The sequence below is a fragment of the Tinamus guttatus genome, unplaced genomic scaffold, assembly GCF_059628265.1.
Source record: "Tinamus guttatus ecotype Peru unplaced genomic scaffold, ASM5962826v1 Tinamus_guttatus_pri_ptg000203l, whole genome shotgun sequence".
NCBI classification, from domain to species: Eukaryota; Metazoa; Chordata; class Aves; order Tinamiformes; family Tinamidae; genus Tinamus; species Tinamus guttatus.
Genome location: NW_028288737.1, coordinates 1,462,106 through 1,481,343, shown reverse-complemented (window position 1 = coordinate 1,481,343; position 19,238 = coordinate 1,462,106). Strand labels below are relative to the sequence as shown.

General features: G+C 43.7%; 1 protein-coding gene across 1 annotated transcript in view; it reads left to right on the top strand.

The window, feature by feature from the left end:
• RAB31 (RAB31, member RAS oncogene family) overlaps positions 1–19,238 on the top strand; it is a 55,473-nt gene that overhangs the window by 11,720 nt on the left and 24,515 nt on the right. Inside the window, exons 2-3 of the mRNA XM_088524078.1 lie at positions 12,893–12,972; positions 15,765–15,846. Coding sequence (XP_088380204.1) covers positions 12,893–12,972; positions 15,765–15,846 — 162 coding nt within the window. The remainder of the gene's footprint in view (positions 1–12,892; positions 12,973–15,764; positions 15,847–19,238) is intronic.

Here is a 19,238-nt window from a genome sequence, read left to right as displayed (position 1 = left end):
CCATCTGAAGGATTTTGTAGGCCTTCTACACAGGGATGTGTGGGTGTTCAAAAATTTTTTTTTTGATTTAGTAGGTGACAATAGTGAGTCTGTATTTTAAAATGATGGCCTTATTATTGACAGAGACTGGGTATTGGAATATAAACAGAGACTCATGTCAAGCAGCAATTCAGGGCAAAGTTTATCTCCTTGTCATACAATTGTTTTGAAAGTTCAAGCTGCTAGAAATATATGGGGGGAAAAGGTTCAAGGTTCACTTGGAAGAAGAATTTGTTTTGGAAAGAATAGCACAAAACTGTTTCTATGAGCTCTGCTGCCAAAACTGTACTCAAAAACAAAATTTGTCAGGCTGCTGTTTACTGAACTATGAAAGCCTCAGGTTATTTATGTATTTAGTCTTTTAGTCTGAAAGTTACAGTCAGTTTCTCTGATGGCTGAATTGCACGATGCTGATAAGCGATATTTAACCAGGCTGTTATGCTGGCGTGCAGGCACTTGGCCTCTACACGTGACACCTTCAAATCAATACTTGTTAGCATTGAAAATGTGAGGAATGGTGACTGGTTTGTTCCTTATAGATGTTCCTTCCTTACACGTTGCAAGATCAACGCCGATGCTCAGAATTTCTAAGCAGACATTATTCACACAAAATTTTGCAGTATTTCTAGTGGGAATTTATGGAAATTAAATGTCGGAGGTCAAGGGAATTGTAGCGAATGAAAGCATCGTTCGAGATGCAGCGGCTAGGGCAAGGATGGTGTACGGCCACTGAAAGGCGTCCCAAAACTTGGGAAATTGCCCACCAAGCCAGCCGGGCCCTGGCTGGTGCGCGCGCAGCCCCGCGCTGCGGGAGGCTGCTCTGCTGCCCAGCATCTCCCTCCAGCTCCCCTCCGTGCTGTCCGCCTCCGCTGGCCGCTCTGCCTGTTTATCCTCCGTACTCGGGCTCTTGGTTCCCACCAGCTTAAGGATTTTATCCAGAATTTTTTCCTCCGTTCCCACTGTCCTCTGGTGGCCAAGTTGTCACCTTGCCTTGTCCTCGGCAGCAGAGTCACCAGGTGGTGCTGTGACACAGGGAAGCTCCCAGCCTTGCGACAGCAGCTTAGTGGTGTTCAGCCTGCCTATACGGCTCCTGCCGTGGGGGGCCGCCTTAAGGAGTGCAGGATTTTGCTCTCTGCAGTGGCTTTTGTGGCAAGTCAGTTCTTGAGGCCAAGTTGCCCACTTTTATCACCAGGCAGAGCATTCTCTGACTGCCTCCATGCACCTTGTGACTGTGCCGTTTTACTCGCAGGCTGCTTTACCTTAGTTAAAAAGGTAGTATCAAAGCCTAGATATGCCTAAGGATGTCCCCAGACTATGTACTGCCGAGTCCTCCCCAGCAGTGGGGAGGCAACCAGTGCCACCAAAAGCCGCTTCCTGAGCCAGAGGAGTGTTCATCAGCACCAAGCTCCTGCCTCCCTTTTCACCAGGCAAAGCACTTGCTCTCCTACAGCCATCCCTATCGCATGCCTTTCACATGTATGCTTCAAGGACGTACAAAATTGACAGATTCTTCTCTTTGATTTCAATTTAAAATCGTTCATTTCTCCTGGCAGTTTAGCTACTGCTCTGATTCTGATATCTTGTGGGGAGAGGGGAAGGAAATGTGTAGGAAATGATGCTGAGAATTAGCTGGAAATTTGTCATTATTAACAGTTTGTTAATAATGGTATAAAACCTATTATTTCTACAGTCCACTGGCTTGATAGCGTGGTTAGCTGCTGCTTTCCACTGTGCTGCAGTGCTTTAGTCCTATACTCGAGTTCTAACTTGTATGTTGTTTCTTTGACCTAAGAAGATGAGCTTTAAAAATGCAGATCTGGGCATTCCAGTGCTTGAAATCCGTAGGCTGGATTAATTTGCCTTTTTTTTTTTTTTTTTTTAATACACATACATTCCAGTGTTGCTGTTCTTGGGTTACTCTGAAGATAAAGTAGCTGAGGTCACTAGAGAACTGAACTACAGACCACATGCTCTTCATCAACCAGTTTCTGTTTTGCCTTATTATTGTTACTTTCTATATGAGAGTTATTAAAAAATAGCCTTGAAGGAAGCACCATTGTTCTTCCTTTCCCTTCTCAGGCCCCTTTTTCACAAAGATTCCCTTATATTCCCATGCCAGCTTTACCGAAATAGAGCTGGCAGGTCACAGGAGAGCAGCAGTGTGCAGAAGCTCTGCGTGAGTCACTGCGGAGCAGTCATGTGGGCCCCTTCTCCACCTCTAGGGTAGTTCAAGTGACTGCTAATCCTGTCACCCACTGCTGCTACAGTGTAAAACAAGGATTTATGCCTTGCTGCTGAGTTAATGCATTTCAGTGACTTCGTATCGAGGAAAGATAGCTCCCTTTTTAACAGTCCGTGTCATCTTTCCGGTGTAGTCTTGCTTTCTGTCAAGACGATGCTGTTGCTTCTCATGAGTCCCCCCAGCTGAGGAAGCCTTTCTACACTTCACATCGTCGGAGGAGTGAGGACTGTTCCTGCTGGCTGAGGAGCTGTTCTTTTTTAATCAAAATCCCAGATGAGAGAGCACTTTAGACAAATCCTGTAGAAAACCAAGTGTTTGGGGAAGAGAGAAGGGAAGGAGAAGAAGAGGAGCCAGTCTGCTTGCCTTGAAGTTCTTCTGGTTGCTGCCACAAGTGTCCATGCCTCCCCTCAGCCTGAGGAGCTTGAGTTTGGAGCCTGAGTTTTGACTGCCTGATAATGCCCAGGAATCTTGCAGCCCTCAAGGAGGCACTTTGGTTTCGTGTGACCATGCGTATACAAAGACAGGGATGTTTCTAGGAAACTGAGCTGCGTGTTAACGTTAACTGCTCTATAAACATTGACTGCCTCTGTCCTGGCTCTCCCATTTCTGCTCGAGCACTTCACTTTGGTAGGGTGATGAAATGGTTTGGGCTCTATAGGTTTAGTTTTTAAATTTATAGTAGGGTGAGTCAGTGGTGTTGATTGAGATCTCTGGGTGGACTTCTGATACAAGTAGGTAGATGGAGAGATTGTAACCAACATTACAGTCCAGGGTGGGGAAGTGTTGAAAATATTCTCTTTTTCTTTGCCTATCGGAGGGCAAAAAATGCAGGAGGACATTAAATTAGGTATATGAGAAGATACACTTGAAACTTGAGCTTTTTTATGTCTTAAAAACTTACTGGGCTGGGAACTGGTAGAGAGCAGCAGAGGCCAATTGCCTCGCGGAGTGTGGAGAGACCTGTTAACTACAAAGGAATCTACAAAATGGCAAAGCAAGTAAGACTGCATTTGCTGGCTCCAAGTGAAGCAGATAGCAGAGACGCTACACGTGCCTGAGTTGAATTCCATGGTGGAATGTGTGTGGGAAGCCTGTGAAGGGAAGCCACGTGCTGAATGATGGTCCTGGCGAGGGAGCCAAACCTGGCGGCAGATGTCTGGGGACAGGAGAGGTGCACAGGGCTGCAGGCACATCCTGCTCCGAGGCAAAGCAGAACTCAAGGCCACTATAAGCGTTTTGCTAACAGGCAAACGGAAAACAAACAGGAAGGATCAGATGATACATCGTACACTCAGGGGCCAGATATCTGCCTGCCAAGGGCTTATTACTACTACTTTTCTATTTTAAAATAGTTATTGGGAGTATAAAGGTGATATTCAAGGTGCATGTAAATAACAGACCAATGAACTCAGCATCTGACTATCTCTTAAGGCACTTAAGTTTGCTTATTGTTCCTGTAGTAGCTGAACTCTTTACAACTCTATCTGGCTTAAATTCTCGTGAGGCTGTTGTAAGGTGAAACTAGGTGATTATTCTTGTGCAGCAGTTAATTGAGACTGATTGAGCCAAGTTTTGAGCTTTGGATTTCTGTGCTAAATGCGGTCCTTGCAACATAAGGAGTGAAGGCTGTCTTGTAATATAAAAAGACTGACCTGGTTGTGCTTAGAAAAAATGTCTTTGAGAACAAGGAACGCACTTCCTACTCGTAGAGGGAATTGCATTTAATGCAAATCAGAGGAAAAAGCCTTATTTTGTAGCTAATTTATGCTGTACAATATCATCTTTGGCCTGAAATCTTTTGCCCTCGTGGCCAAGAAGGCCAATGAGATCCTGGGCTGCATTAAGAAGAGCGTCTCCAGCAGGTCGAGGGAGGTGATCCTGCCCCTCTACTCAGCCCTGGTGAGGCCACATCTGGAGTATTGTGTCCAGTTCTGGGCTCCACAGTACAAGAGGGATGTGGAGCTGCTGGAGAGAGTCCAGCGCAGGGCTACAAGGATGATCAGGGGCCTGGAACATCTGCCCTATGAGGAGAGACTGAGGGAGCTGGGCCTGTTCCGCCTGGAGAAGAGAAGGCTGAGAGGGGATCTAATCAGTGTATATAAATACCTCAAGGGAGGGAGTGCAGAGGACGGGGATGGTCTCTTTTCAGTGGTGGCCACTGATAGGACTAGAGGAAATGGCCGGAAACTGAAACATCAAAAATTCCATAGGAACTTAAGGAAAAATTTCTTAACAGTGAGGGTGACAGAGCACTGGAACAGGCTGCCCAGAGAGGTTGTGGAGTCTCCTTCTCTGGAGATCTTCAAAACCCACTTGGATGCAGTCCTGTGCCACGTGCTCTAGGTGTCCCTGCGTATGCAGGGGGGTTGGACTAGATGATCTCTAGAGGTCCCTTCCAACCCTAAGCATTCTATGATTCTATGAAATGACACTGGTGACTTGTAGGGTGTTTACTGTGGGGAAAATTGGACACAAATCATCCTAATTTTATGGGAGTGCTATAGTGACCTATTTAAAAGATAGCAATGATACATAGTATGAGCTTAGAGAAGGGTGCCTGACAAACAGAAACACAGGCTTGTTCTTGTATGTCCTTAGTGGGCTGGTGACTTGAAGAAGAGCAGTGGTGAACTGAAGTGAGGAACTGCAGAGTAATTGTTGTCCCTCTAAAAAGACATTTGCATCAAGACGAGTACATTTATACTTGGATCTGGAGAACCTGAGTCTGGATATTAAATGGGAGCGTTATGTACTTTTTGGCCAGTGCCTTTCATTCAGGGAAGTCCGTGGTAACACCCACGGTCCTGGGGCCAGCTCTGTCTCCAGTTCCTCGCTTTCAGAACTTGCTCTGCAAGCGCATGTCCCGCAGGCTGGTGCAGTAACTTCTGCACGTCGCCGGTGGCAGGAGACAGCCTCTTATCTCCTTGGAAGCTCGTGGTGCAAAAGCCCATGCCAGGCTTATACAAACCCCTCGCTGAGCCAGAGCTGATGAATAAAGTCAAATGCCAGTTGGAGGTGGTGGTGATGGGATGGCGAGGAGAAGGCTGCCTCACTTTGTAGATAGCCAGCTGAGAGGCTTGCTGTTCACATGGAGCTAAACGTCAGGCAGCTCTGGGAAGCAGGTGCGTCTGTAACTCTGGGGTGCGCGCTCAGCAAATCATCAGGAAAAGGATCACTGCCAAAAATCGAGGTGTGCATCCTGGAAATATTTTCTTCTTGTTATTTAGGTCTGTACAGAAAACTGGAATTTACATGAATTCTCTGTCCTGTGTGAGCTTCATGCTGACCTCAGAAGGCGGCTTCAGAGCGCCTCGGCCTGCACTCGTGTAGCGCAGCCGGAGCTCTTGGGCAGCTGTGGAGCAGCCGGGAGCCAAGCTGCCAGTGTGAAGAGCTCCGCTTGCATTTTCATCTCTGTGCTTATGCAGTGCTGGGATTTGCTTTCTTGATACGTCTTACAGGTGGAAAAAATGAATACAGTGAGAAGGTATTTGTACTTCTTAGGCACCACTCCTCGTGAGCGGCTGCGTTTTCACTGGGACAAGCCTGGCACTTGGCAGACTTGGACGAGTGTGATGCGTGAAGCAGGTCCTCTGAAAGGCGTTATTTCTCCTTATATATATATGAATGTCTTCAGAGAAGTAATACCCAAATACAGGGAACGTGGTGTTTGAGGCTAGCAATAGTTTATAGGGTGGAATGATACTTGGATTAAAATACTGCCCTTGGAAACTATGATCAGGGGTCTGAGGTGCATAACTCTCCTTGTATGTTCATACAGTTGATAAAAATCCAAAGGCAGTTTCAGATGCTCTTCAAGCTGCCTGCCACGGCCTTGCAGAGCAGCTGTAACTGGATTAGTAAGACATGGAAAATATTGCAGTGCTGCTTGCATCTGATGGCCTGAGTAATGATTAAAATGTAAATGGGAAGCACAGAGGACTAGAGTAGGCTGCAAATGCCAAAGCTTTGTAGTGTTTGTTTTTTGGATAGCTTGCTAGTTTTTCACCTCCAATTGGAAGTTAAAAGACGGTAGTATTCCCGTACTCAAGCCTTACTTTTGAGTTAAGCACCAATATGTCAGAAAGCAGCAAAGCTACACACCAGATAGCTTGGTGCTGCATGCCAGGCCTTGCGTGAGGAGTGACATTCCTCCTAGCGGCCAGGCTCGACCAGAGCCGAGCGCACCCCTCTGTGAAAGCCCAGCAGCACTTTAGGGTGCAGGCCTAGCAATTCGTTGGACGGTAGCTACTAAAACGCTAACCACCTCACAGCGCTGCAGCGCCATTACGCTGCTGTGAATTTTCAACTTCCATCAAAAGCCCTGCTATGGATAATGGGTGTGGGCCAGGCAGTTGGAACGGTAAGTCAAAATCTTAATGGTAGCCAAACCATACAGTGGAAAGAAGAGTTATTTTAATATGCAGAAGCTAAACTGCCAAGTTGAAGCCAGCTGTATTATACAGCACTGCCTGGTGGAGCTGCTAGGACAAAGGTGTCCCTCTGTATTTTTTTTTTTTTAAGTCTCATTGATTATTTTTCTTTTCTTGAAACTATGTCCATCTTACTCAGATTTGCCAGGCCACCAGTTACAGATATTTTGAAGGCTGCTTGTTTTTTTTTTTTTTTTTTTCCTCCATTTAAAATGCCACATCTTGAAGGCAGAGAAGGTATTTTTCTCCTCCTTGGCAACTTCACCCCCATGGAAATGTTTTCATCTCTGCATTGTAGCTACTTCCCCGGTGAAAGTTCTGCCCTCCTCAAAGCAAGGGCCTCTGCTTCCCATCTATTGTGTCGCTGGCGGGAGTCAAAGCAGCAGAGCAAAAATGAGGATTTAGCTTGGAAAATGTTGACCATGAACCGGTTCCTCTGTTACTTTTCAGTTAGCAATGAGCCAGCCAAGAGGTTTGCCCAGTGGCATGAATATGTGCCTGGAAGCCAGGAATTGCTCCTTGTTTTGGATGCCAATTTCCTGGCTGAGCTGGGGTCAGGTTCTTTCCCAGGAGAGCCTTGCCCTGTACCCTGGCTCTGGATGTTTGATGCAGCCTTTTTCCTTCCCCTCTCTGTGTCTGCAAGTGGTGACCCAGGGCAGCAACACCTCACTCAGAGATGCCTTGTGGGGATCACCAGTGGGGTAAATTTGACTGCAGCTGTGACTGCTGCATGTGAATATTTGTTGTACCTGTGCAGCCAACTTGTCCTGAGGACATTTTAGAACAGTTTGGTGGAAGTGCCTGCTGCCTGGCTCCTCATGGGCACGACAGGTTTGCGATTCCGGCTGCCCGGAACCGCCGCGTTGGTCCGGCCGCGTGTTGTTCACTTGACCCCTCAGTGGAAGGGCAGAGCACTCCAGTGCTTGTGGTGCCCTTGTGCTTGGGGGCGTTAGCAGGGGACCTGCTGGGAAAGCCCCACACAAACTGCCTCCAAGGGACAGAGATGCTTCCACTGTGAGGGGCAGAGGGTGCCATGTGGAGCCCAACAGATGCCACACAGGCCTGGAATAGGTTTCTCACTTATAAAGAAAGGATAAAGAATCGTCTCTTTCAAATGTCGTTAATATTGTTGAAAAATAACACGCTCCGTCTGCTTTTTCTGAATGCTCAGAGTTAATACCCACTAGATTATTAGGGTGTCATCATTCTGTTTGTGATATATGAGCAACATATGTTAAACCCGGACAATGTAAATGAGACATCTGCCTGCAGATTACATCGCAGTGAATCCTAGTGATTACAAAAAATGCTTTGGAGGGACAGGTACTTTTAGTTTTGTAAAAATCGATACAGAATGAAATACTGTGGGTCAACTCCTGGCATTGGCTAAGTCAACAGAAGAAGTCCCATCCTTTCAAAGCAGCTAAATATTTTATCCTTATGTTGTGGAGATCAACTCTCCTTCTGCACGCAGGTTTTTGTGGTACCCATCACCAGGGCACCCAAACCCCTTTATAAAGCTGAAATGGGAAGTTAGTCATGAGATCTGTAGTGATTACAAGCCAGATGTTCTTTTTTCTTTTCATTTTGAAAGTGGGAGGACAGGAGGGAGTTTCTTCAGTATGTTTGCTCTTAGCATGCTATTTCCTCATGTGAAATACTGTATTCTGGTTTTATTTGCATTTCCAAAACCCTGGAGTCAAAAAAGGACTTTTGCATAGTTTATCTTGTTTTACATATATTAAAGAAGACCTACTTGTTAACATAGCATAGAAAGATACTGCATAGTCAAGAATAAAATAGCTACTGCAGCAATATGCATAATTATAGGACTGCCATTTACTCATCAGTCACAATGTGACAATGTGCGTGGATTTTTTCTGTGTGTGTGTGTGATTTTAACATTTATTCCAATTTGGATGTAAAAATAGTTTACATGAAGAGTTGAGTTTGCTCAGCATACTAGGGCTTGACCCATTCAAATCCATTAAAATCCCTTACAATAGCAAGACAAAATAATAAAACCATAATCAGGGACACATTTGCAGCGTGGTATAGTTCCACTGGATTCAAAAAAGTGCTTGAAGGGCTGAGGCCTGTAGTTATATAGAAGTAGAAATGAGACATCGAGATTTAAACTAAAGTTTTCTTGCATTAGTTTTATTTATTCTTTTATTTTATTCTTGCAAGTCGCACATGTCTGGAACAATGGAGGAGAGAGAGAAATATACCAATTGCTTCTTTGCAATAAGAATATGTTTTATTTATTTTTTTCTGTATTGTTCAAATTGAAGTCGTGTGTTTTTTTTCTTATCTTCCTCCGCGCTGCTGCAAATGGACCAGAAGAAATCTGCCTCTGAATTGTTTGCTTGCAAATTGGTTGCCACTATCTTGTAATTCTGCTGGTTTGAGACATAGTCTCATCTTTACGGTGTTGTGAGCTGAAAAGAGCCAAATGGGGTGGTTGTCTGTTGGTAGGAGTGTGGGTGGGAACTCTGTTTTTTGTGGTGTGCTGCTCTCCATCCTGGGGTTTTTAAAACCCTAGTGCCTAAATCTGTGGATAAAGGATTTTAGAGGAGTAGACGATGCCTTTAGGGTGAAAAGAACTGCTCATGCTTATGTTGATTCCTTATTTTTATCAGGAATGTCTCTGTTTTAAATACTTATATCCATTTTGCCAACCAGTGGGAGATTCTGTAGTTGTGGTCACTTTTCACGAACGTAACCGGGATTCATTTCTTGCTATGACATTTTTATTCCTTTCCTTTCCCCCACCAGCCCATTTGCTTAGTATAGTGTACTTTATAACTGATATTCTGCAAGTGGGCCCCAAGGCTTATGAAGAAGCAAGGAGAAGGGTTCCATCTATGAATGACTTGTCTGAATGTTCTCTGGATGATACAAATGATTCTGTCTACCTTTTGCTTCACGCAAACATATGAAGAACATCTTCATTCAGTAGTACTGCATACTTACTGCTTTCATGGAGTGGTTTTCTCTCAGTTGTGATGCATCAGTTAGCATAGTGCTGAAGCCTGTGGATTTGCCATGGATAAGGATGCTTCAGAAAAAATTCATGATCTGTTCCTTAAGTACCACATAACTCTCGAGTGCATGTTCTCAGTTGCTGAAACTTGTAAAATCCTTTCAGCTTGGTACTGCTATGACCTTTTACATAAGCTGAATATTTGTCCCGCTGTTGGTGCATGTGTACCACTATGGGCAAAACAGAAGAAGCAGACTACAGAGTGTAACAAAACACACAAAAAACCTGATGGAATGCAGAACTTTAAGAAATAAAGAGTATCAGCAGTGTGTGTTACCTAGACACGTGGCTTGGAAAATTTGTTACAATTCCTTAACGAAAGAGGAGCAATCATCTTCATTAGATTTGAGGCAGTTGGATATGAAGAGAAAGCCCAGGTAGCAAAGGACAACACAGATGATAAAGGAAATGCTTTCTACAGCTTTAGTAAGGAGATCTAATTAAATGCATTACTGTGAAGCCTTTTCTACTTCTTTGGAGCAATCAGGCTTTCCTTGACTTGTGAGAGATCTACCTGAGATACCTCCCTGTCATAGGTGAAAGATAGGATCTGATTAGCAATAAGATTTCTACTAAATTTTCAAGACAGTTTATAACATTCACTCATCGTGATATGCTTTGCTTTCAGGCAGGTGGGTGTCTTGCTCGACGGGTTTAAGAAAATTGTCCAGATAGCTTTAATCTAGAAACAGAATGCTAATCGTTGCTGTGAGAAGGAAGCTTTTCCTTTTTTGCTTCCCCCCTCGGGTGCTCTGGTTATGCTCTGGGAGCTGCCTGATAGCTCCCTAAGGCAGCAAACCAGGAGCGGGCAGTGCCCGTCTCAGCCGAATCCCTGCGGCAAGAAGTGACCCGGCTCCGGGGAGCTCCTGCTGCTGCCTGCAGCCGGGAGAGCCCTCGGCACAAGCCAGGTTCCTTACGGGTTCAGTCCATTGATTTCACTGGAGTTGCACCAGGGGTAAGCTTAGCCCAGCAGGTAGTTAAGCAATCACAGGAGCAATGTCTAAGAGAGTCTGTAGGATAATTTGAGGGTTAACAGTGTGGCTAGCCCGTACTTAGCTTAGCTGCTGTGCTTGAGAGAGATGTTAGGGAAACAGAAACTTGCCAAGTTTGCTAATGCTAGCGTGAAATCTTAATAAGAGTCATGACCTGAAAGCTGAAGATGCAGGAGTTTAGTAAAAATGAGCTCTGCTTTACTCTGCACTTAATGTCACATCCCTGGCAGAGACCAAGACCCTCTCCCTAAAGAGATTTAATTGTAGTTGCCCTTATGAGCAACCTATAAAGGAGGAGAAAAAGGTGCATGAGAGTAAAGCATCATCACAGGGATCAATATCTAGTTTGGAGCACCATGGAGGAAACAATGCCCCCCAGGAGGGAACTTAAATTTCTCGCATCTGGTGAGTGGTAGCTCTGGTTTTCTCCAGAAAGTTTAAGTCCAGAATCAGAATTAGGTTCTCGGGTTCAGTGCGGAGACATTTTTTAGGAAAATGTATGGTGCCGATCTAGTCTGGTCGTTGTGTAGACGGCAGCTGGAATCGCAGTGAAGGCAGAAGTCGGGAATGGCGAGAGGATGTGTTGCTGCTCTTGATCAAAGGCTACCGGGCTGGTTTTAAATATGTTGCTCTCTTTAATCTTTGTGTATTGACTGAACTCAGTAGATAAACAGCTGTCAGTGTAGCATGAGCATTTGCTGTGGCTTTGGAGCAGGCTAAGGACTGCTTTAAATTACATTTAAGTGAGTTTAAATGACAATGTTCTAATATGCGTTGTACATAAAGAGTACTTGCAGTGGTGATATCGATTCATTTACACGTGGAGGAGGGACCTAAAGTATTGCTTTTCTCTTTCATATTTGAAAAGAAGATTAAAGATTGCAGAATGGTTTACAGGAAAGGCAAAGGCTTTTTCTTTTTTTTCCCTTCTCCTATGTAATTATGTGCCGTCAACAAACTGTGCCCGTGCCTTGCCACTTTTGGAGAAATTTGTGTAGATTAGCTCAGTGTCTTCAAAGATGGATACAATGGAGCTTATGGATAGTCCTCATGATGAATTCTGATGAGATTACTGGAAAACTTTCCATTGACTTTTTAATGACTTAAATTGGGCCCTGAGTTGTCATTGCTAATGTCTTGGAAAGGTCGCCATTGATTTCTTTGCATCCTTTTTGTCTCCAAGGAGGCCTGTGCAGTTCTATGGGCGATGCAATGATGCTGCTTTCCTTTTTCCTTTCTAAGTGCCTGAGTGATTTATATGTTCTGCCTAACATCGAGGGTTCATGGGACAGCAGAGAGAAGCTGGAAAGCACTGGGTTCATGGGGAAGCTGTTCGTATCTTAAGTGCTTAAAATAGTATTACTGAGTAAAACCAAGCTTCCCCTGCTCCCCTCCTCCCTCCAGAGGCAATTCTGAATTCGATTCTAATACTGTACTGGTATTTTTCTTTTCTGTACTGATAGGAGGGAAGGACTGGTGCTGCAGAGAGAAGCCAGCTGCCACACTGCAGTGTAAAGAGCGACTTGTGCTGCATTGAAATATGCTGTTTTACCACAGTCCAGTAACACAATCTGCCTAGGGACAGTTGTGCATCTTGGGGTGTTCAATTCTTTGGACTCCTGCCTTATCAAAAGCACTTAACACCTCTATGAAGCTTCTTCAAAGTGTGCTTGTTAGTCTTGTCATGAAAAAGATCAGATGCACAAAGTTTGCACAGCTAGTATATGGAAAGGTTAGTAGTTTTATACTTGGGCTACCTTTGCAACAGATCTCACTGAGATTGTTTTTCTGGACAACAGCTTTGCTGGGTGAGTGAGGTACCATGTGTTTGAAAATGCATTTTTCCTTTTTCCTTTACGAGTAAATGGCTGTGTGCAAATCACTGCGGTCTTTGCAATAGGAGTATAAAATGCACCCCAAAATATACAAGATTTCAGCAGAAGGGAACGTGGAAAGAAAGCTGGGGAGATGGTGATGTCAGTTAAACAGTCCATGTGCTGTCTTTTCTTTTCAAATGCTTAACCTGCTCCCTTCACCAGTACATAGAATTTACTCACACATTAACATTTGACTATTTCTTTAAGTGAAATATTGGCATCATGCTCTCCTGAATTCACTGCCATGCTCTTTCCTTTGTTTCCAGGATACTGGCGTTGGGAAGTCAAGCATAGTTTGTCGATTTGTTCAGGACCACTTTGATCACAATATTAGTCCTACTATTGGGTAAGTACCCTGCACTGTATCTTTTTTTTTTTTCTGTTTCTTTTAATTCTCTTGCCCTCAGTTGAACTCTTTTCTCCTCCTAAATTTCAAGGTTCTGAATAACTGTATGTTGTCTTTTCTGTGCAATTTATCATTTCTATTTAACCGTTCAGACTGCATTAATTCCTCTCACCTCACGCGACCTGCTCAGTGTGCCCGGGGTGGCTCCGGACCAGGTCTCCTCTGCTCTCCCTCTTCTGGTAAGAGAGAGTAGGCACCTCAGCCTCCTCTACTGCTCTGTATGATAGACAGGATGACTGAGTTGTGTCCTGTGTTTTCTGGTGTGACTAGTGTCTTTCTGGTATGTCTGGTGCTTTCTGGTGTCTCGGAAGGCACCTCTCCTCTGGAGCTGTGCTGGCCACTCCGTATTAACTCACAGCCCTGCCTTCCGGCTGCTTGGCTGGCTTCCCCCTTTGCTCAGGTCAGTACTGTGTGTGCCATGGGCTCCCTGGGTGACAACAGCACACATCCTACTAAATGTTTCCTTTCTGGGTACCTGAACAATTAGGAAATTGATCTAAGTGAAGACCAGTTCCTTTGGTTTCCACAGAAGAAAGACTCAAGGCCAAACTCAGCGCTCATTTGCTAAGTAACTGCAGAGATATTTCAGATTTCCTTTAATTCGAACAGAAAAATAAGCTTTTCCTTTTTTTTTTTTTTCTTGGCTATAAGAAAGCTCCTGAAACCTAAATAATCCTAGAAATCCTTTATTACTGTTGTCCTTTTAATTTAGCATAATCTTCTTCACTCATCTTATACAGAGAGCTTCTTGGTCTCTTACTCACACAGTGTCTTTTATCTGTCAAGGGCTTCCCACTTGAGACAATGCCTATGTCACAGGACCTTAGGTTTCGAATCACTTTAGTTCCTATTAATCAGTGAAGTGCCAGATCTGATGCTTGGAGCTTGAAGAAACAACCTACAACCCAAAGAGGCTGTGATTTACATGATTACCAAAACATCCTACCAAGTAATGGCCGGAGGAATAATAAAGGTAGTTTCCAGCAGTTCTGGGTTGTAGGTATTGTCAGCTGGCATGTTAACAGTGTCTCTTCCCAGGGGTGGATGTGCTTTCATCTGGCTTTAGAATGTGTCACCGTGTCCCTATCTTTAGAAGGCAGGATAATGCAATTTAAACACAATATAATTAATTCATCCCTGCTCATCGTAAAACTGCCAGGCTTCTGAGTGATAGACCAACAGAAGCCTATTAGTCATGCAGCTGACTTTAATTCCAAAACCTTTTCTTTTTACCGTTTTAGGAAGAAATCTCCCTAGTATGTACTTACCTGGAAAATTTTGAAAATACTTGGTATGATGGAGGAAGCTGGTATATAATGTTTACAAAGGAATAATTTGAATGGGAAGGGTGAATCTTTCTTGTGTTACAGCTGTTCTAAATCTGTGAAGGACTTGCACTGTTGAAGTGTATTATTCAGGGGGTGAGAGGTTTCTTCCAAACCTCTACCTTTAAATGCATGAATGCACATAGTGAAAAGTGTTATTGATTGAAGGACACTTGTTTGCAGTGAAGGAATTGATGAGAACTTGAGTGATCCGTTCGTTAGTTTTAAATCATCATAACCCTTTTTCCCAATGTTGCTAAGTCAGTATATTCTGTTCACATGAAAAAAGATGTTATTTCTCATAATCATGATAACAGAGGAATATATTTCTTCTTTATGGGGATAGAAATGTGAATGCTAGTTTACACACTAGTGTTTATAAAGGCCAAATATGTTCATAACCATTAACCATATGTGTTAAATATGATCCTTGAAATCTACAACAGCTGCTGATGCTCTGAAGTTCCTGTTTTTGAAGCTGTGAAGTGTTGCTTAATACTTTGGGAAGAAGTATGGCAGCCGAAAAGCACACACCCAGAAACCAACGAAGGATAACATTGCTGCTCTTGCCTTATTTAACATTTCTAAATGCAGTGCAGCATTGTTTAATTTGAACAATTTGCAGATGGCTCTAGAGGGAAACTCTGGTACATCGTCCGCTGGAAGTGCTTTCCTCAGTTCTGTGTCATTCAGTGTAATTTAGTTCTTTTGTAATGACAGTGTGTTGTATTGAATGCGTCTTTGTAAGCTTGTAAGAGATTCCAGGAGCCTCTCCCCACGTGCTTTCAATTTGAATGCTGTGACGTGCAAATACCCTGTACATTATTAACTTTATCTCCTAAGTATTTAAAAAATACATGTGGAAACACAGGCAAATCAAAAAAGAAAAAAAAAAGAGGCTATAAAACTTCTACATTTAGGAGTAAAGTCTTTTCCATTTGTTTATCATGTGCATTTCAGCAGGTGACTTGGCTGGTTCAGAATAATGAGTAGGTCTATACATTTCCCATCTGGTAGATGTCACAGAGATGAAAGCATTCACTGCATGGTGTGATGCTAGCTCTCGTTCTCAGGTGTGCAACTCCAGGAAGATGGAGCTCGCCAGCAGTAGAAGCTACGTGTGAATGGCAGGAGCATCAGTGTTCCTGGGCCCAGGCACAAACAACCCTCTGAGCTTCAGAGGGTTTTCGGCTTTTTTAAAAATAAGCATATATCTATTATATATTTAATCTGGTAAGGATGCTTTTATCAAGAGTTTGGAGTTTCTCTGTTCCCCAGTCTCACCAGGAAAACTGCATAAGGTCCGTAGGCAGCATGTGTAGAATGCTGCTGCTGTTATGCATTTCTGTCGCTTCCTTGTCTGGGATTATCAGTAAACAAGATCTGTCTGTAACTTTTCCTTTGCAGAGCATCCTTCATGACTAAAACTGTGCCTTGTGGGAATGAGCTTCATAAATTTCTGATCTGGGATACAGCTGGTCAGGAGAGGGTGAGTATTATTTTGCAGTGTGTTTTTGTTGTACGCGTCTCTTCTAATGCGGTTGGCGCACAAAGCCCAGCATGCGTTCCAGCTTCCCTTCACCGTAGAGCTGTGTCCCAGTCTGAGGATGTCACCTCTGGACGGGTTCTGATCTTTTTCAGCAGCTGGTGCTGTGCCATGGGAATCAGATCAGTCACTGCCCTCGGCACAGTTAGGCTTGTGTCCAAGCAGACACAGGTTGAGCTGTTCCATCTATTGTTTCCTCAGTCTGACGTGTTTCAGCTTTCGTTCACATTGGAAGGAGCTCGACATATATAGTAGACGGCCTGGCAGGTGGGCTGAACATAAGTGGTAACTCCAACGTTGTCCAGAACTGGGGCACCGAATATGGGCACAGATTTTTTTTTTTAATAGTTTTAATGGTAGCAATATTCAATAATAGGCTGGCTGTAGAGTTCTGTTAATATATGCCCACATTTGTCTTGGGACATGTGAAAGACACGGAGAAAGCCATGCATATATTTTAAAATATTTTCGAAGTTTCTTGTGAAATTGCACTCTTCCTGCTGTTAGAAAAAGTGTAACTTTCATTCTTGTTTTAGGATTGGGAAAAAAAATAGATGCTTATTCATACTGGAATGGGAGTCCTACATCCTACTGTGTTCCCCATACCTTGCATGGGAACTGTAAGCAATAAAGATTTTTGCTGTTAAGTGCAGGAAATGCTTGTGTTTTTATTTGCAGTATGAAGTATGATATGAAGTGTGCTTGATGAAATCCATTGACTCTTAGCAATTCAATATGATATTTATGACAGGAGTAGGGATTTTTAAGAACATATTTCAAGTTCAGCACCCCCCCTTCCCCTGAATCTTGTTCGCTCCATTTCTACATAATCTGGAGCGGATAACTGTCTAAATATTGCAAGTGTTTGTGGAGTCACGGGTAGCAAAGGTTCCATTTTCTTTCTCATGGTTTTCTCGTGGTGGGCTCTCCCCCACCCTGTTTTCTGTTTTCCTGCTAGCTCTTTGACACACAAAACTCAGTTCTTGAGATTTAGATATAACAGCTAATATGTTTCTCACATGGTCTTAAGAATTTCAAAATGTGTTAAGTATACTAGCTTTTTGAAGGGAGTGCATATTAGTAAGCTTTATTTTACGATGCTAAAGGATGCTGCATTTGAAGCAGGAAATCTGTGACTCTTGGACACAAAATTCATCCTTCCTATCCAGTCCCTTATGTTTCCTCTCAATCTGATTGAGCTAGTTATTTTCCAAAAATATGCTTCAGTTAAACATCAGCTGCTCTCCATTTTTTTTAATCCTCATGTGACGAGCAATGGCTGCCACAAATCTGGCTAAATTGCTGTGCATATCTTCCAGATAGATCGTGTTACAGTTTTTATGCATAATCCTGCAAGCTCTTTAAACCAGGGACCATATTTTTCTTCTCTATTTGCACAATTTATTCCCAATCCTTTACTAAGGCCTTGAGAATCTGGAGTGAAAGAGTAAATAATGGTGATGGGTGTGAGCACTCACCAAAGGAGCCGAGTGTCCCAAGATGAGGACCATTTTGTTCCAGGTGGTTCGGGGCCTTCAAATATCCCCACTTTACAGCTAAGCACACTAAATGTTTCTAACTTTTGTTTTAGATTCTGGTTACTTACACTGCTCTTTCTCATCTGCTGTTCAAGAATGTATGCCTGTCACTGTTGATTTCTTTCTGGTTATCTTCTGAACAATGGTGATTACCCAAAACTTCCAGGCCGTGCCACACTTCAGACCTATTGCTATTTTTAATAGATGGTTTTGCGAAGGTTTGTGTTCTAGTCATTAGACTGGAATTTTCTTTGACATTTTTATTGTCTATCCTGCTGATAACTGTATTTAGGATTACTGCTCCTTCAATGTCATGTTCATTTGGCTTTGTTCTTCTAAACACAAGGCCAAGCATAGGGCTTTGGTGTCAAAGTGTTCTGCTGTTCCCCAGCTGTGCCATTTGTTGCTCCTGCCCTGCTCATCTGCTGCTCAGATTTGCTTCACAGGCAAATCCTTGTCTGCTGCTTTTGGGGCAGAACTTCCCTCTCTGCTCTTACCCACCGCTGTTGACAGCAGAGTCTGTCAGCAGGATGCTGCCGCTTTCAGAAATGCCTGAGTCACAAACGCTCATTTAAACAACCCTGTGAGGGAAGCAGCGTGCACACTGTCTGTCTTCAATCGGCTGAGAAAAACTGTGGAAATTCACGTGGCTATTTCTGAAAACAAGTCATGTACTGGGTGATCAGGAAGCATATATGAGAGGGAAATGAGCAGGTAGCACTCGGCACCCCCCTGAGGTGCTAGGTCTGCCTTCGAAATCTGTTTGCAACTGGTCAAGCCTTCAGAAATGTTGGTTCTTGTTAGTCTGTAAAACTTGTCATCAAACGTAACACCCAGGCTAGGCAATCAGAGCTTGGTCGTGGAGAGTAGGTAACTTCTGGTTCATATGGGTACTAGGTGTAATATGTTTTCTTTTGTGTCATGAAAGTTGGAAGCAGCCAGAGTCAAGAAGGAATCAGAATTTCCGCTTTGTAGGAAATAACGCGCAAATGTCGCTTGTGCGTGATGACAATAGTGCAGGAGGGAATGGAGAGCAGAAGCGCTTGGGTGGCAGCGTTGCTGGGAGCGCGTGCTGAGCTGGCCTCCCGGAGGAGACCCTGCACGGCCCTCCAGCAGCATGTGCGGCGGAGAACGGACGCTGCAGCTGGGGACAGAATGAGAGAGCTTGTTGAGCGTTTTGTCCTGCTTTTCCCTTACTTGGATAGGGAGAACCTTAAAGCAGCAGCACGCTTCACAAAACAAAATAAAAAAATCCCCCAGCTTTTCTCCGTGTTCATGTGTTATCAAATTAGTTCATTTGCTCTGTTTCTTCAGTGTCACTTCTCTCCACCCAACTGTTTTCAAAATGTCACTTTTCTTCTCACTTTTTTTACCCCCATCAGCCCTTAAGTTGTTGCCCTGTTCTTCAGGACTTAGATCCACCACAATTATGTTATTGTTGGTGAAGATTGCCTCCCCTAAGAACAGTCGCTTCACAAGTTAGCTAATGATGTTTTTATTAGCATATATTTTGGTTCATGATGCCCCAAGTAGTTTCTAATTACAATGCTTTGTTTGAATAGCTCGGGTGACTGCCAGCTTTCCATTTGTCAGCTGAAGAATATTGCAGAATAGTTACGGAGCCTGAGGGCCATGGTGCCTGGGCAAGAATATTTATATGTGTCCTTTTAAAATTTACTATATTTAACTCTGGGATATTTTGTTGAAGAAAAGGAGCTGCACGTGCTTGAGCTCGGTTTCAACCCTGAATTAGTTTCAGGATGGTGGGTGTGTGGGAGGGTTGACTGTTTACTTTCT